Source organism: Lolium perenne, chromosome 3 (assembly GCF_019359855.2).
Source record: "Lolium perenne isolate Kyuss_39 chromosome 3, Kyuss_2.0, whole genome shotgun sequence".
Lineage (NCBI taxonomy): Eukaryota > Viridiplantae > Streptophyta > Magnoliopsida > Poales > Poaceae > Lolium > Lolium perenne.
Window position 1 is genome coordinate 84,203,644 of NC_067246.2, and position 18,872 is coordinate 84,222,515.

The 18,872-nt window shown below is 45.7% G+C and overlaps 1 protein-coding gene across 1 annotated transcript; it reads left to right on the top strand.

The window, feature by feature from the left end:
- The first annotated feature begins 239 nt into the window (after window positions 1-239).
- Window positions 240-1,151, top strand: LOC127338259 (uncharacterized). Its single transcript, XM_051364454.2, has 3 exons — window positions 240-486; window positions 570-644; window positions 707-1,151. Exons 1-3 carry the CDS (start codon window positions 389-391, stop codon window positions 1,107-1,109), a joined length of 576 nt encoding a protein of 191 aa, XP_051220414.1. The 5' UTR covers window positions 240-388; the 3' UTR covers window positions 1,110-1,151.
- Window positions 1,152-18,872: the final 17,721 nt, after the last annotated feature.

An 18,872-nucleotide genomic window follows, 5' to 3' on the forward strand; every position in this document is an offset into this window, starting at 1 on the left:
AGCCGGATCGCCTCGAGTCCTTAGCCAAATTTTGGGGCCCGGATATTTTGCAAATATCCGGTCCAAATTATCCGGCCTGGTAAAACCTTGACAGCTTCCTTTTGTCTTGTATTTCCACACAAGACACTCACAAACATGTATAAATGTATTCTCTGCACCACTTCATCAAACATTAGTGTATCCCATATATTGACATCAAACACTCCAAAACATAATTTGAGAGATGTTCTTTCACAAGTCACAATGGATAAATGTGGATTTGGGATTCAAGGTGCACCCTCCTTTGCAGAAGGCAGTGGCTGGTAGGCCAAGAGTTCAAAGAATTAGAGGATGGCTAGAACCTGGAAGGAAAATAGTAAAGTGTAAGAGATGCAAGGAGCCTGGGCACATGGAAAAGACATGCAAAGTTCCTGATCCTAAGTATGTGGCTGTAGATGATGATATACATGAAGGTGTACCAGATCCATCTACACCGACAACAAAAAGGTGATTCAGTAGTTAGTTATGTTTCGAAATCTTTTTTTCATAACTTATATATGTAAAAATGATTTCTCTTTTCCTTGTTGCAGGAAGAAAGATGATGAAACAACTGCTACCACGGATGGTCATGTATCAGATGATGAAATTCTTATCAACCTCATAAGGTAAACTGCTGCACTTGTCTAATCTTTTATTACTCAATCTAAACCACATGTTTTCGTTGCAGGAAAAAGGCTAGAACAACTCCGCAAAAGCCCAACACACCAGCCAAGAAGAAGACACCTATCAAGAGAGCTACAACACAAGAGAAGGCCAAGAATAAAACTCATGTGAAGAAAGTTGCATCACAAGAAAAGGTCAAGAAGAAGACACCCGTAACGAAACATACCGTGCAAGAGAAGGCGAAGAAAAAGACTCCGATGAAGAAGAGCAAGAAGAATGTTCCATTTGCGTTTGTTTTACCTCCACCTCCACCTCCAACAGTGCAGCCTACGTTTGGTGCAAAAAAGAAGCCTTCTTTACTGGCTTGGTGGCTAATGGTTGTTCATTCAATTGTTCCGCTTGAAATTCCTTTTGATACTAGCTATATTAACTATTTTCCATGGATCAGTATTGAATCGTGCTTCTGAACCTGTTTGTTAAATCATTCTTGTGAACCTATTATGTGAATTATTGTGTGTAACATCCCAAATTTCAAATCAATGAGAAATGGTGGTTCCCAAAATTTAAATTTAGCAACCAACAAATTTTTTATTTTTGCATATAGTGCTATGCATAGTGTTTGTACATGTGTGTGACATTGCCATGATGTGTGTTTGCAACTCTTGCTAGTGTACTCAAACCCTAACTTTGATCCCTTGAGATCACAAAGAAAATCAAAGGAAAAGAAAAGAAAGAAAATCACAAAACCCTCACATATGGTTTATGCCATTTTTGAAATTCTTCAACCTAGACCTTTTTGGCTTGCACCATTGGTTGAGGATTGTTACTAAACACTTTTTAACACTTTTGGAATCAAAGAAACTCAAATCAAATCAAATTTGAATTCAAAATGGGCTCACATGCACTAATGGTCAAATCTGCCATTTTTTACATGATGCCCTCTTTGAGCCTCTGTTTTGAGAGATTCTTAAACCAAACATTTCCAACTCTTTGCACCTCATCCAAGACCTCATCAAGGAGAACAACTTTGCTCAAGGGCACCCCTGCAAACTCTCTCTGGATTCAAAGATATGATCAAGCAAAGTGGAGACATTGAAGCAAAGTTAAGATTATGTGCATTTTGGATTTTTGCAAATCAACTCCATTTTGCACCCCACCACCACCTTTCTGCTCCAAACATTATTCAAATCAACTCCACCAAATTTCATTGCAAAATTTGAAAATTTCTTTCTTGCGGCCATTTCATCGAGCACATGGTGAGCACATTGCTGCCAACTCTAGACCTGCTAATATCCAACGTGTTTTTGCCTAAACCACTTTTCCTAGGTCATCAAAGACACTCTCCTAAATCCTCTGGACCACAGCCAAGCCTCAGGAAACCAGGACATGCATGAGATCATCCTAAATTGTGCCATGCCGTGGCATGTCAACCTCTCACCATGCCATTATTATTTCTACTCAAATCCAACGTGCCAAACCATGTCAATGCACCTCCTCTCACTCTCCTGAACACGCCAGTACTAGCCATCGTCAGCAGAGAGCACCAGACGCGCCAGCCCAAGGACGCCCAGTGACGTCCAAGACGCGCCAGAGCACGCCGCGACGCGCACTGGACGCGCCAGATCGTCGAAGCCCCTCGTCACGCCCGTCCTCCGTTTGAGCTCTCCGCGTGCCAGCAGCTTCCCCACGTCACCCTCTCCACGCTGGACACACTCACTGGCCCGCGGGAACGCTGTAGACGACGACTGACATAGGCATCCCAAATGGGCCTGCCGAATATAGTACCCGGGGTTTACTGAAGGCCCACTACCCGAAGAATAAGAAGATTCGAGACCCCAAGATGTATTTAAGGAAAAGATAGAGTTGTAATAGGAAGTGTTATTTGTAATCTGGCGGGATGAGTTAGAAACCGTCCCGGACTCTGTAAACTTGTATAGCACGAATCCCTCGGCTCCACCTCCTATATAAAGGGGGAGTCGAGGGACGAAGAATCGATCGAATCATTGTCTGCAAACCCTAGTTTTCATAATCGTCGAGTACTTTTCGGCTGAAACCTTCGAGATCTACTTACCCTCTACTTCCAACTAAACCCTAGCCTACAATCCATAGGCATTGACAAGTTGATACCTTGTCAATTGGCGCCGTCTGTGGGAACTAGAGGCGTAAGGAGCCGATCTCGATGGCACGCTCAAGATCTTCGACATCGTCAACCGCAAGCAACACAATGGATCGAGGTAAACAGATCGCTGCTGGTCTTGTCGATTTTGTTCCTCACCCACCCTCCCGTTTGGATGCATATGCGTATCTGGCGGAGCCCATGGAGATGACGTTCGGAAGGTTTCACTTTCGCGTCGAGAAGGAAGGATCGTATCGTGTCGAGATTCCGATTTCGTCGGGATCGTCGGTGGTCGATTCTGATTTTTCAAACTATGCATCGTCAACCGAGTCAGGAGAAGAAGAAACCTCGGCGACACGTTACGTCAGCACCAGAGCAAGAGAGAAACTCGCCAAGATCTTCAACGACATGTCGTTTGAGTCATCTGCGGACTCATATATAAGCGATGGCTCAAGCGATGTCGACAGTTACGACTTAATCGACAAATCTCTCACAGTGGGCAAGGTCTTCATCAATCTCAACGATGATGTCACCAAACCCAACGTAGATCTGAGTACAAAGTATCATCAGATTTACGCCATTGAAGATCAAGAGGAGACATCTGAGGCTTTCGACAGTCTGGGAAATCCATACGTCGATCCCTCCAATCTGCGACAAGGCCTGGGAAACAAATACGTCGGGCCAGAGCCGCGAGATAGAGTTCAACTTTCACAAGCAGCGTGGGACAGAGCCGCGAGAGCTATGAACGGCACAGAACCAATGGCTACCACAGCCACACCAGAGGAATTGCAAGCATATCAATATAGGCTCGCACGAGCTGCCAGGGAATTGGAAAATCAGATAAATTGAGTTGAACAGGAGAAAGGAGGCAGCTTCTGCATCCAGCAGAAGAAGGGCAGATCTAAGTCGACAATCTAGAACTACGGGTGATAGCCACCGGGAGGCGCGGAATAGAGCAAGATCAAGGCTGCAACACATACCCGAAGCAGAAAGAGAGCACTTGGTCCAAAACCTCGACATGTCCTTTATGTCGATAGATACAAGAGGAAACATCATCCCTAAGACACCAGAGGCTGGGTATATGGCGACACATGCTTTTATCCTTGCATCTAAACCACCTCCAGGTGATCCAAGGGAAACACTGTACAATATGGCGGTAGCAGGAGTTGGAGCTATGGGGACAGCGTTTGTATCAACGCCTCCCGAAGGAGCGGCAAGACAAAATAGTCCACGACCCGCAGCAGCAACAGCGGCAGCACCTGAAGGGCCAAGTGGAGCAAGAGACACAGCAGCACAAGCAAGAGTCGACAGAGCGCGGCAGAGCAGAAGGGATCATCGGCAATCTCCGGAGCTGACCGACGAAGATATGTGTGGCTTGCCATGCTTCACGAGGAGAGTCCGGAAAACTCGAGTCCCCTCAGGATTCAAGTTACCCGATAATTTCAAGAAGTTCGACGGCCTTCAAGATCCAGAGGATTGGCTAGTCGACTATCTGGAGACGGTGAAGCTGACAGGAGGAACTAGGGCAACAGCCATGCAAAGCATCCAGGTGCATTTGAGTGGAGCCGCACGATCTTGGATAAAGAAACTCGCTCCAGGATCCATCGACAGCTGGGAAAGTTTCGAGGATGTGTTCGTCAAGAACTTCAGGTCCACGTGCAAAAAACCCGCGTCGTTAGAGGAGTTGAGAGCGTGTCGACAAAAGCCAGATGAGCCAATGAGAAAGTACATCCAGAGGTGGAATATCATCAAAAACTCGGCAGAAAATATATCTGACGAGAGAGCAATAGATGCGTTTGTCGCAGGAGTCAGGCGTGGAGATTTTGTCGAGGACTTGGGAAGGACCAATCCAAAGACAGTATCCGCGTTAATGGAGATAGCAAATAAATGGGCAGATGGAGAAGACGCTGTCCACAACAAACGACACAGGTCGCCAGAGGAGGACCGCGGTCGAAACTATCAACCGAGGCGAAGATTTCCTCGGCAGTACCAGAACTACGACGCTCCAGGACAAATTTCGGCAGGTTTTCGGACAAACACAGGAGGAAGCAACAGAGATGATTACCAGAGAAGCAGTGAACAGCGAGGTGATAACAGGGATGATTCACGCAACAGGCAAAATAGCGGGCCTAGGTTCCCAAGACCTTTCGTGTCCCCTGAAGAGATGATGAATGGACCGTGCCAGATGCATTTTTTCCTCGACAGCAACGGTAAAAGACAGTCAGGGCACTTGCAGAAAGACTGTCGAAATTTTCAAGCTATGTTGCGGTATGCAGAGAACGCTAATGCGCGGGCAGCACAGAGAAATCCTCGAGAACCCAGAAGCGAGATTCACTTGCCGCCTCCTCCAGCGATTACAGAAGACAATCGGCATCAGCTCAGAATAGCGGCGGCACCTGCACCACCACCTTATGTTGATCCTAACTCCAATGGAGCAGTGTCGATGATTCAGAAGGGAAGACCGTCCAATAGAGCTCAGAAAGTAATCTCACGACAGGTGTTTATGGCAGAGAAAATGCCTCCACCAACAGTCGAGTACCTTAATTGGTCAGGACAAGATATCGGCTTCACAATAGCAGATCATCCGCAGCAAGTTCCTCGACCAGGGCAGTCAGCACTTATTCTGCCAGCAGTTATCGCGGGATTTGATGTCTCTCGAGTGTTCATAGATGGCGGCAGCAGCTTAAACCTTATGTATGCAGATACATTGAGGAAGATGAACATATCCTTAGCAAACTTGAAACCAACAGACACAAGGTTCCACGGCATCACACCGGAGAAACCAAGTTATCCATTGGGAAAGATCAATCTCGACGTTCAGTTTGGGACCCGAGAAAATTATAGAATCGAGAGGCTTGAGTTTGAAGTCGTGGATTTTCCGTCGCAATATCACGCTCTGTTGGGACGACCAGCATATGCTAGATTTATGGCGGTGCCACATTATACATACTTGTTGTGGAGGATGCCTGGACCAAAGGGACCAATCACAGTCAAAGGAAGCTTCGCCTTAGCCGATAAGTGCGACAAAGATTTCCACCGGTTGTCAGAAACTTTCGGGATGCAAGCTGAGTACTTGGCGTCAAAAAGCATGACTGATTACAACGTACTGCCAGACGTTGGAAGGCCAAACAAAGAATCAACTTTTAGTACCGAGAAAAATTCAAAAGAGGTGCAGATTCACCCGACAGACCCAAAAAAGACGACATCTATCGCAAATGACATGGATATCGCATAGGAAAGCGCGCTCGTCGAGTTCCTCCGTGAGCACTGGAAAATCTTCGCATGGTGTCCAGCTGACATGCCAGGAGTACCCAGGGAACTTGCCGAGCACCACCTAAACTTGGATCCACTAGCGAGACCAATCAAACAACCTTTGCGGCGTTTTTCGGAACCAAACCGCAAAGCCATGCTGTCAGAAATCAATCGACTACAAGAAGCTGGTTTTATCAAAGAGATATTCACAGAAGCCACATGGGTAGCAAATCCCGTGCTGGTGCCGAAGAAAAATACTAAGGTCCTTCGCATGTGCGTCAACTTTACGTGTCTCAATAAACATTGTCCAAAGGATCACTTTCCCCTCCCGAGGATCGATCAAATTATCGACTCCACGGCTGGATGTGAACGTCTTTCCTTCCTGGATGCATACTCTGGTTATAACCAGATCAGATTGAAAGAAGAAGATGAAGTAAAGACCGCGTTTATTACACCTTACGGCGTGTTTTGCTACAGAACAATGCCCTTTGGTCTAAAAAATGCGGGAGCAACATATCAAAGGATGATGCAGAAGTGTTTGGCGACACAGATTGGGAAGAACGTGCAAGTATACATTGATGATGTCGTCATAACATCAAAAAAGGGGGCAACGCTGATCGAGGATCTCAAGGAAACCTTCGACAACCTTGATAAGTTCTGCCTCAAACTGAACCCGACGAAGTGTTCCTTTGGCGTCCCAGCAGGAGAACTTCTGGGGTTTCTAGTCTCAGCAAGAGGGATTGAAGCAAATCCCGACAAAATACAAGCTATCGTAACAATGAGGAAGCCAACAAAGTTGAAGGAGATACAACAGCTAACGGGGCGAGTCGCAGCTTTGAGCAGATTCGTCGCTAGGCTGGGAGAAAAAGCGCCGTTCTACGCTTTGATAAAACAAGGAGATAAATTCCAGTGGAACGAAGAAGCCGACAGAGCTTTCGAGGATTTGAAGCGCACAATTTCGACACCACCAATTTTGGTGGCGCCAAAAGAAAGAGAACCTCTCCTGCTGTATATCGCAGCCACGCCCCAAGTGGTGAGCACGGTGCTAGTTGTCGAAAGGGAAGAAGAAGGAAAACTCCACGTCCTGCAGAGGCCAGTATACTTCGTTAGCGAAGTTTTATCGCCCTCAAAACAAAGGTATCCGCAGTACCAAAAGATAGCATATGGAGTGTTCACGACAGCACGAAAATTGCGCCACTATTTTTCGGCACATCCGATCATAGTGGTCAATGAAGCTCCCTTGTCAAATATACTGAACAACCCAGAAGCTACGGGTCGTGTCTCCCTTTGGGGAATAGAACTTTCCCCTCGGGACATCACGTATGAAAAAAGAAAAGCAATAAAATCGCAAATACTGCCGGACTTCATCGCAGAGTGGATGGAGTTGCAAAATACAGGTCCTCCAGATTTGTCGAGAACCTGGACCATGAACTTCGACGGGTCCAAAAGACTAGAAGGAGCTGGCGCAGGAGTAGTACTCATATCACCTGAAGGCGACAAGTTGAAGTACATCCTTCGGATGACGTTCCCCAACGCATCTAACAACGAAGCAGAATATGAGGCTCTTATACACGGGATGAAGATGGCGAAAGCACATGTGCAACTCGACTAAAAATCTTTGGCGACTCACAATTGGTGGCTCAGCAAGTTATGAACCAATGTGACGCAGTCAATGATAGCATGATGGCATACAAGGAGGTGTACAACGAGCTCGAGAAATTGTTCGATGGATGCGAAGTAAATCATATTAGCAGATTGAGCAACGACGAAGCCGATGTTCTTGCAAACATCGGGTCGCAATGCCTTGCAGTCCCGCCAGGTGTATTTTGGGAAGAGATAACAGAGAGATCCACTAAGTCGACAAAATCAAAAAAGAAGGAGAAGAAACCCTCGGGGGCTACCAAAGAAAAGCAAGAGGACGAAGAAGAAGATCAGGACCTGGTCATGGTGATACAGATACCGTGGATGCACCCGTACATATCATACATCCTCAGGAAAGAAATACCCGACGATCCAGTTGAGGCAAGGCGAATAATTCGACGCTCCAAAGCTTTCACGGTGGTCAAGGGAGAATTGTATAAGCGAAGTATTTCAGGCGTCTTGCAAAGGTGCGTCACACCTGAAGAAGGAAGAATAATTCTGAAGGATGTACACGAAGGAATATGTGGCCACCACGCAAGTAGTCGAGCTATCGCAGCCAAGGTTTTTCGGGCAGGATTCTACTGGTTGACAGCAATCAAGGACGCCAAGGACATAGTGAGAACTTGCGACGCGTGTCAAAGGTTTGCCGCAAAACCTCACTCTCCAGCAGCAGAGCTAGCACCAATACCATTGTCATGGCCCTTTGCTCAATGGGGACTTGATATGGTGGGCAAGTTACACAAATCCTGGCCAGGAGGAAAGGAGTACATGCTAGTAGCTGTCGATAAGTTTACAAAGTGGATAGAAGCGAAGCCGATAAATTCACCAGACGGAGCATCCGCAGTAAAATTCGTAAAAGGCCTCATCTTCAGATTTGGAGTGCCCCACAGCATCGTCACAGACAATGGCAGTAACTTCACATCCCATGAATTCAAAGATTATTGCGAAGAGGTGGGTATCAAGCTGAACTTTGCGTCAGTTGCACATCCTCAAACCAATGGGCAAGTCGAGAAAGCCAATGGCATCATTTGCAATGGCATCAAGAAGCGCTTGTTAGGACCATTGGAAAAAGCTCGACATACCTGGCCAGAAGAACTACCAAGCGTGTTGTGGAGCATCCGAACAACACCAAACACAGCAACGCAGGAAACTCCGTTTTTCCTGGTTCATGGAGCAGAGGCAGTACTACCAATCGAGATAGAGCACAACTCTCCACGTGTCGTTGAATATGATGAAGAAACGTCGAGAAGAGCGCTAGAAGATGACGTCGACGCACTTGATGAAGCTCGAGATGAAGTATTATCTCGGGTAACCAAATATCAACAGGACTTGAAGAATTACCACAGTCGACGTTTGCGGCCAAGATCTTTTCAGGTGGGAGACCTAGTTCTTCGGCTCACGCAAAAAAGTCATGAAAAGCTTGAGTCACCATGGCTTGGCCCTTACATTGTCACGGAAGTAATCGGAGCAGGAGCATACAGGATAAAGGACAAGAAGACAGGGGTGGAGGAGCCAAACCCCTGGAACGTGGCGCAACTTAGGCGGTTCTACGCCTAAAGCCGAAATATAGTCCTTGTAAAACTTCAATGTACTGAAACGCCCGCGAGTTTTCAGACGCACTCTTTTCCTTTTTCGGGGCACCGAGTGGGGCCGGAGAAGGTTTTTAATGAGGCGGGCTCGCGGTGCTGCAATATAATAAAGATAGTGTCAATATAACTCTTCTTCTTTATCGACATGGTCAAGGTCTTTGCTCCGACGAATTTCAATATAGTTCATCGACAAAAGAAAAGCCTTGCCTTGGTATTCAAATACCTCGTCAGTCAATAAAAATACAAAATAGTACTCAATAAAAAGCTCGGGGGCTCATATTCGCCATAAATATATAAATGCCTTGGTTCAAAACCTCGCAAATATTCAAATACAGTAAAGAGTCACCGAAACACTCGGGGGCTAGACAAACAGAGAAATATAATGATTGTTTTACAATATAATCATAGTCATGGATTACAAAGAAGAAATATCTACAGGAGGGAAATAACTAGTCTTGATTCAATATGTCATCAAGAGTAACTCTGTTTTCTTCAGGAGCAGCACCAAGAAAATCGGCATAATGGCCATCGGCAAAAAAGTCGGCATCCATCCGAAGAAGGTCCTCAATCATTTCTTCGGCTATAGGCGTAACCTTCGTGTTAATCCTGTCGACACCCACTCTTCGACGTTTTACCTTTTGATGAACTTTCGCGACAACTTGGGTAAGGTCAAGATTCGAGTGGCAAATCTGGAGCATGATAAGAGCAAATCTGGCGCCAGCTACCAGTTGAGCTTTGACAAAATCATGGATACTGCGAGCATCTTTGAACCTTTCCATCAATTCAGGAAGAGTTTTTGGTTGGACGTTCCGAGGAAACATGGAGTTGTAAACCATGGACAAGGTCTTGGTACAGAAGTCAAGGAAATCGCGAGTTTGAGAGGTGCGATCTTGAAATCTGACAATTTGGCGGGTCCTCTCTGGGGTAGCCCAAAACAAAGAACCATGGTCCAGGGAAAGATTAACAAGGAGGTTTGTCCTAGCATTTACCCTCTCTTCCTCAAGAAGAAAGATCATGAAAGGCACCTATCAAAACAAAGAAGTGGGAACCTTTAAGAGACAATAGCATGAAGATGAAAGATATCAGAGGATGAAACAGGCATACCCGACATATCTGCACTGGCTTCATTCATTAATTCGAGCATGAAATTTTCTCGAGTAGTCGCCTTTTCAGCCTCGGAAGCAGCAATTTCCTTAGCAGCCACGGCCTCGCGAGCTTGCTGGAGAGCAACTTTTTCGGCTTCAGATGACTTACGAGATTGTTCCATCATCACAAGTGTTTGCTTCTTCGCATACTGAAGCTGCTGTCGAAGTTCGTCCAGTTCTTGCGACAAGGTATCGTCGACAGGTGCAGTATCAGCAAAAGCTCTCCTCGCGCGAGAAGAAGAAGGCGAAACATTGGAAGGAGCGGAAGTTGGAGTATAGTTATCAAATATCAACTGAAATTTAAACAGGACAACATCAAACGACAAACAAAGATAGAGTTTTTCATTAATCTCTTGGAATAATTACAAGGGCATTACAGTGGAGCTAAGGAAATACGTGTCGCCAAACGACTACTTTGGCGACAAGAGCAAAAGAAACAGAAAGAAAAACAGAGGCATGCAACTAGACCTCCGGCCTTGACGAGCTAGGAGTCGACGCTGGCTTAATCCCGAGATAGGCCAAGATCTTCTTCGTGTTGGGCTTGGCTGCCTTGATCAGCGACTTCCACCTTGATTGCTCTATTTGCTCGGTGTCGCCAACTTTCATCCAGTCAATAGTCTGTCGACTGTCAGCAACCAAAGCGACAGTGTTTTCAACGGCAACCTTCATATTCTCTTGGCGCATCTTTAGTCCAAGGTCTTCCGGCGTATTGAACATCTTGGCAAGGTTGAGGAAAGTCGCGGGCTCCTCTTTCTTCGGGAAGAAGTAGGGGAACAATGCCGACAATACTGCGTTAGCATTTGACACACCTTCACGAATCTCGGACCCATGAAGCTCCAGATAGGAAAGTGCGTCAAGGAGCGGGTCATCGATAGGATTCACCAGATCAAAATCCTGGTTTGTTTGGGCTGTCAAGAAAACAAAGCATTAGTCAAAAAACAAGAAATAACGATTCTCATAAAAATAGAAGGGATCAGCAAAATTACTGAAAGTGCGGCGACTTTGGGTTTTCAGGCGCTTGAGGATTCCTTGTTCACGAGAAGCTTGCGCAGCTTTGTGCTCGTTTAAGGCAGATGTAGCATCCTCAAGTTTTTTCTGCAGTTCCTCGACACCAGCAGCTTTTGCCTTGGCTTTATCAGCTTCGGCTTTGGCTTCGCTAGCAGCGAGTTCGGCTTTCTTGCGAGCCGCCTCACTTTGCTCAAGTTTTTGAGCAAGTGCGTCGGCACGTTCGTTGGCCTCTGCAAGTTTCTCTGTCGAGATATGAAAAAGAGAGAGAAGAAAGATCAAAAATCGCGACAAACAACTGGAGCAAAAAGCCAAGGAAAAACGGCAAGCATAGAAGTCGTTACCTTCGGCTTTGTTCGCATATTCACGGTACCCAATAAATTGGGATCCGATGCGGAGAAGCTCTTTGATCATGGGCTGTTCAAGACGAACACAGCAAGAGAAACATCGGCATGAAAAAGAGCGAGAAGGCGTGAAAAAAGCAAAATAAAAAATATAGATGTCGACAAGCTTACATCATCTAAGAGCAGAGTCGACGAACTGCCCAACTGAGGGGCAGGTTCAACAATCTTTTCAACCCTTGTCCTTTTTGGTGAAGGAGCAAGGGGGCTTGATGGTGGAGTAGTGGTGACGACGTTTTGTTGAGGAGGCGAGGTTTCTTCTCCCTCAACTAGCATGTCTGAGGCAAGTACAGTACGTGACGTGCTTGTCCGAGGAGCCACGTCAGTAATTGGTACTTCTTCCTCGTCATCACTGTTGGTCAAAAAAACGACAGCATAAAAAGCAAGACAGGATAAATATTTCGAGTACAAAAATAGGGAGAAATAAAGACGACTTACGAGCTGACGAGGGATTCAACATAAGGATCGTAAGCTGCCTTCGGATGAGAAGGAACAACTTCTTCAGCCTTAGAGGTGCCAGAATCCTCGGCATCAGTCGTTTTCCTTTTGTTCCTTGGAGAAACAGCAGGAGGAAGGGATTGCGTCGACTCACTGGCTTCAGACTCAACTTCTTTTTCATGAGAAGCCGCAGATTTGTGAGAACCCGCGACTTCACTTTCAGGAATAGAAGAACCTTGAGTATCTTCGGCAACGATGGCCTGTTCTTCGACTTCTCCACCCTCAGGAAGAGGAGGAAGGGAAGTCATAGTAGGATGGTTCTGTAAAAAATAGTGACCAAAGGAAAATTAAAGAGATAACAATACAATGAGATGCAGAGAAAGTGCGGAACAAGATAAAAATTCGGGAAGACAAAATACCTCGGGGAGTGGATTGGCGGAGCTGTATGGTTCCACGCGACAAGAGGAAGGAACTGGGTCCTTGCCCAGGCGAGAAAGTCTTCGAACCAATTTCTCCAAGTCCTTGGTGGAAAGATCACCAGAGATTCTGTTGGCGTCATTTTTACCAGAATACGTCCAAAGGGGATTTTTGTGAGCCTGAAGAGGCTGCACTCTAATCCTAAGGAAGTAGGCAGTGATTTGAACACCAGACAGCTCTTTACCTCGAGTGTTTTGAAGCTGGCGAATACGAGACATCAGTGCCTCTGTCGCCTTTTTCTCTTCCTCGGAAGCTTCGGCATCCCAGGAGCGGCGGCGCTGAATTCTGGCACTTCCATCGAAAGGAATTATGTTGTGCTCAACGGAGTTGGCGCTTTCTTCGTGAATGTAGAGCCACTTTTTGCGCCATCCTTGGACAGAATCAGGAAATTTGACATCGAAATAGTCGACATCAGTACGAACACAGATAACAACGCCACCTATGTTATAAGTGACGTTGTGGGAGCCATTGCGGCGGAGGCAGAAAATGTGTTTCCACAGAGCCCAATTGGGAGGGATTCCGAGGAAGCATTCGCAAAGTGTGATGAAAATAGAAATGTGAAGGATGGAATTGGGGGTCAATTGGTGCAGTTGAATCCCATAAACGAAAAGAAGACCGCGGAGGAAATCGTGGATTGGGGTCGAAAGGCCGCGGATGAGATGATCAACAAAACTAACCCGATACTCCATTGGAGGCTTGGGGTAGCTTTCTTCGCTAGGAAAGCGGATGGCGTCCTCCTTCTTCATGAGGCCAAGCCTCTTCAGCATGTTGGTGTCTTGGTTGGAGATTTTGGATCTCTCCCACTCAAGATCCTCGGCGGCCATCTTGGATTCCGGAGTGCTGTGGCGAGTCAGCCGCGCGCGCGGTGGCATCAACGGCAATGGCAGAGCAATGTGTGTGAGTGCGGAAGATCAGAGAAAGATTGGGCGCAGGGGAAGTTTTGCGAAGAGGAACAGGTGAGCGGCGCAAGCGAGGGGATGAACGGAGGTTGAAGAAAGGTTTATATAAGAATCGGGTGAAGCAGTGTGCCGTTGGATGAAGAAATCGTGTGGTGAGAATAGATCTTCTAGATACAAGGGCAAAAAGGTATTTTTTACTGAGATAGGCGTTACCGTACGTGCGCCAGAAAAAGCGGAGGACGTGTGTCCCCCACTTGCACGACGTGTCAACGTGGCGGAAGCAATGGACCCACAGGGCAGAAAAATCACGACTATTCGAGAAGGATGAAGTAAATTTGATTAAGGGAAGCATGTCGACAAGAAAAATAAAAGAAGATTGGCGACAGGAAGAATTATTTAATACTTCGGGAGCCTTTGATCAAAAACAAGTTTTTCCCCAAATGCTCGGGGGCTACTTCGACAAAAAGTAAAATTTCGACTATGGCAATATAGAAATTGCGGGAGCCTACAACCAAGCACAAGTTCTTGGCTGTAGCCTCGGGGGCTACTCCCATCGGGAGCGCTGTTCGCGCACCCGAGAGATAAAAAAAAAAAAAAAAGAAGAAGAAAGAGATCATATTGGGAAATAATGACAATATAGCGACAAGGTGGACTAAAATGTTGAGCCTACAACCAAGCACAAGTTCTTGGTTGTAGCCTCAAGTTACTCCCATCGGGAACGCTGTTCGCGTGCCCGATGAAATTAACAAAGGAAAAATAGGAAAGTAAGAGAGTATATTTCGAGTTATAATTAACTCTACATATACTCCCATCGGGAGAGCAATATAAGTCATATTTGACTCGATAAAATGTGCCATTCCAACAGCCGGAAAAGTACTCGACAATATATTCTCGTAACGCCGGTTGCGATCAATTTCTGAATGCCGCAAATTTGCGAAGGTAAGACCCCAGATCCGTTCGCTGGGCGTGGCATCGCCAAAGACTACGCTCTGCTACCTTTTATCCGTATCAACAGATACGAAGAAAAATCCTAACGGACGCGTTAGGTACCCGATAAATTTGACTGGGACTCGACGTAATGGTAAGACCTTAAGCGGCGCACCGTCGAAGTTTGCACCAAGATCCCGAGATCATGTCCAGGGACATGATTTTGAAGTAGGTTTTTGCGGATTGCCACTAGAGCAGTTAACTAGTACCTGATCCGTCGATGAACTAGCCCCAACTACCAGAGATCCCCGTACAATATAGAATTTTATGTGAAGAAATATAAAAAGTTAAAGCTTTCGAGTAAAAATAAACAGTGGAGATTTTCCTGACTCTACGATTCAAGCAAAATCTCGGGGAGACTACGACATAGGCATCCCAAATGGGCCTGCCGAATATAGTACCCGGGGTTTACTGAAGGCCCACTACCCGAAGAATAAGAAGATTCGAGAGCCCAAGATGTATTTAAGGAAAAGATAGAGTTGTAATAGGAAGTGTTATTTGTAATCTGGCGGGATGAGTTAGAAACCGTCCCGGACTCTGTAAACTTGTATAGCACGAATCCCTCGGCTCCACCTCCTATATAAAGGGGGAGTCGAGGGACGAAGAATCGATCGAATCATTGTCTGCAAACCCTAGTTTTCATAATCGTCGAGTACTTTTCGGCTGAAACCTTCGAGATCTACTTACCCTCTACTTCCAACTAAACCCTAGCCTACAATCCATAGGCATTGACAAGTTGATACCTTGTCAACGACCGTCTCGCCGACGTCCGCCACGGTACTATGAGCCTCCGTCACCCTCATGCCCTCATCCTTGCCTCATTTTCACCGCCGTCAACAGATGCGTGACCTCACTGACCCTGCCAACTCGCACGCGTCATTGGCAGTCGACCAGCGCCCCTGTAGCGACGTCGCCATGACCACCATCGCCGTAGCACCTCGGCCTCTCCTCGCCGCTATAAAAGGGGCACTCCCCGCTCCAAATCAAGCACACAAACAGCTTCCCCTCTCCTCTATCGCCCTCCTCGACCCCTCTTTGCTCGACATTGCCCACCTTAGACCACCAATTGCCTCATCGCTGCCCGTGCTCCGCCGCAGAAGCTCGCCGGAGATAGGCGCCATCCCCGAAGACGCCACTACTACCAGGAGGTCCGCCGTCTTCGACAACGTCGCCGCAGCCCATCGCTGATGATCGCCGCGCCACCGGTGAGCCGTCGACCCCTCCCCTCGCCGCGCCAGAGCTCCCCTCTCGCCGGCGACGACGATGAACGTGATCCGTTGGATCGTGTTCTAATCGTGCGGCGCAGATTAGAACTTACCGTTTCGCGTTGAGTGAGAGACTGACGGGTGGAGCCCACCCTGTCAGGCAGCCCACGCGTGCTGGACGCGTGGTGGGCTGGCCTTTGCGATTTCAAACGGGTTAGGCCCAGTTTCGTTTCCCGCCAGCACACTTAATTCAAATTCGACTTTTGAGTTATTTCCAAATTTGCTTACTGGTTCCATTTTTCAAGATTGAATAGTTTCAAAATCCACTGGGCCAAATTTGATGAATTTGGTATTGTTTGAAAGCTTATGAAAAGCTCTATTCAACCCCACTGGTCTCACCCCTAGTTTCATTGTAGAATTAATGTGACATAAATAACAAGGCAGGGACTTTTGTAACTTCAAACAATTATTAAAAATCAACCCTAAGTGATTTTGAGTTGATTCCAACTCTCATAGATCACATTTCACATACTCTACATGTTTATGCAAAAACATCACATAGTTGTTTGTATGATCATGGACTAGAGCAAAATAATGGCTATGTAGCTATTTCTAGTCCATTTAAATCATCCAAAATTATTTCCAAATTAGTATGAGAGGTTCCCTCTCATTTAAATCAATGGTCCCAAGCAATTCAAAGTGATGTGTTGACTTGGTCTATATCATCGCTTAATGGATTACTTAGAGACATTAAATTGTTGTAAGTGTAAGATTTAAATTGTATGAGGTTAGTACCTCATTTAAATCATTTTCCCCAAATGATAGATATGAAGTGTTGACCTTGATCAACATGAATTCATACCTTATTATTATTTGAGGAAATTAAATTGTAAGAAGATTCAATGAGAGGAAATTATTTCTCTCCTACAAGTTTTCTTAACACACAAGCCAAACCCCTTTGTGATTAGTGTTGTGATGATAGAATAGCTTGTGTGAACCATGTGTGTGCTTAGTATAGCCTTAAGACTTGTTTGGTGATTGTATTCCTCATATTTCGATAATAGATGCTAGTACCGAGGAGTACCAAGAGGAGGAGGTTTACTTATAGGAAGAAGAAGACCACTTTGATCAGTACACCAACCAAGGCAAGCTAATATTTTTGCAAGCTACCTTAGTGCAAAGCTCTCCCTAAGCAAGGCACTATTACCCTATTACTTTGTGTTTCACTTTACAATCCTAGGTTTTATCTCTCAAAGTTTTACTTTGATTTGCAAGTTTACTTTTATAGTCAATTTGAGTCTAGTTAAGGAGTAGTGCAAGAACATCAAAGTTAGCCTAGAAAGCTACAAGCTAGTTAGCACCCCTCATGCCTAGTTGCTAGTGCTAAATTAAAAGTTACTACTCTAGCTGGGAACTTGTGAAATTTTTGAATTCTGAAAACCTTGGAATGACGAGTCATTCTATTGAAAGTTTTGAAGGTGAATGTGACTTGGATGAAATGGTGTTTTTTATGAAAACTGATGATTGGGTTCGGATGCGATACCCTTCCAATTCTTGAGTACCCCCACAATACCTGATTATGGGTAAGGCTTTAGCTGGAAATTTATGTGTCTTAGTATGGGTTCCCTCTGAACAAGCGTCATAGAGGTTATACCGAGGCTGCCTCCGTTGAAAGTGAAATGACGTGAAATGAGGTGAATGTACGACCCAAGCCCTGTGCAGTTCCCGGGATAACAGTTGGCTATCACCGGGAGGCCAAGCTCATGGGGAGAGGTGCCTATACTAGGGTGTGTAAGTGAAAGGTTAATGGTTGATGATCCGCATACTGAGTTATGATTATTCAGGGTTATCCCTGACGGATGTAATTAAATGTTGTGGCACAAGTGTGCAACCTCTGCAGAGTGTAAACCTATTCGAATAGCCGCGTCCGCGGTCATGGACAGTTGGAAAGGCCATACTGTTCCGTCATCAGAACTTTTCCCCAAATGTGACTTGTGAATTGAATTTGAAAGGGTGCCTTTGTTGTTGAATCACAACAGAGTTGTGGGAACGACACTAATGTTCCCACTTGAGTTAGTTAGCATATGAGGAGTCTTTTACTGAAGTGTTTATGAACTAAAAATGGCTTTATGCAAATAAACCTAGAGCTTAGAACACTCTCACTATTAGTGCTTACACTAGTATTAGTTTGCGAGTACTTGAAAGTACTCACGGCTGTGTCCCTGGCTATTCAAATGGCCAGACTATGAAGCTGAGCAGCAGTATGAAGATGACGGCCAACAGGACGTCTACGACAACTAGGAGCCTCTTCTAACGTCAAGCGTTGCCTGTGGAATAGATAGTCCACTACTACTTCGCTTCCACTACTTGTTATGTAATGATCATTAGATCAAGTGTTGTAATGAGACTGGATCATGTGATCCTTTTTATGTAATAACTAATATGGTGCTGTAATGAATGATGACTCTATGATATTCAAATGTTATGTCTCGCAAAAACAATCTTCCTGGGATTGCGATGTATGGCATAATAGGCATCTGGACTTAAAAATTCGGGTGTTCACAAGTTGGTATCAGAGCCATTGTTTGACCTTAGGAGACCCTAGTTAGAATGGACGTCTAAAAAAATTAGTTTAAAAAACAAATGAAGTGAATATTTGCAAAAAAACTTATCCACCCTCTTACCCTTGAGACCTTTTTCAAAAGATGAAATTCATGCTTCACTTTGAAATTCTACATAAAATTTTGATATACTTACACTTCTCTAACTTACTTCTCCAATTCCCTTACAGATGGAGCCACTCAACCAGACCAAGTTTTACCAGCTGGGCAATGGTGGTGACTTGATTTTCGAGATGGACTTGGATGCCTTGTCTGTGCATCTCGGGCGCCCACACCCGGAGTTCTTCGGAACTCAAGTCAACGACCAGCCCGGAGGTGAGCTACAGTGGGCTATCGTTGCGGATCTGAGAGGCAGGATGGAGCCTCCCACTTCCGAGAGGATCCACTTCACCATCCAGGAGAGCAACTGGCTGGATGGACTCGCTCGTGCTCTTCAGGAAGCACTTGCCCGTCT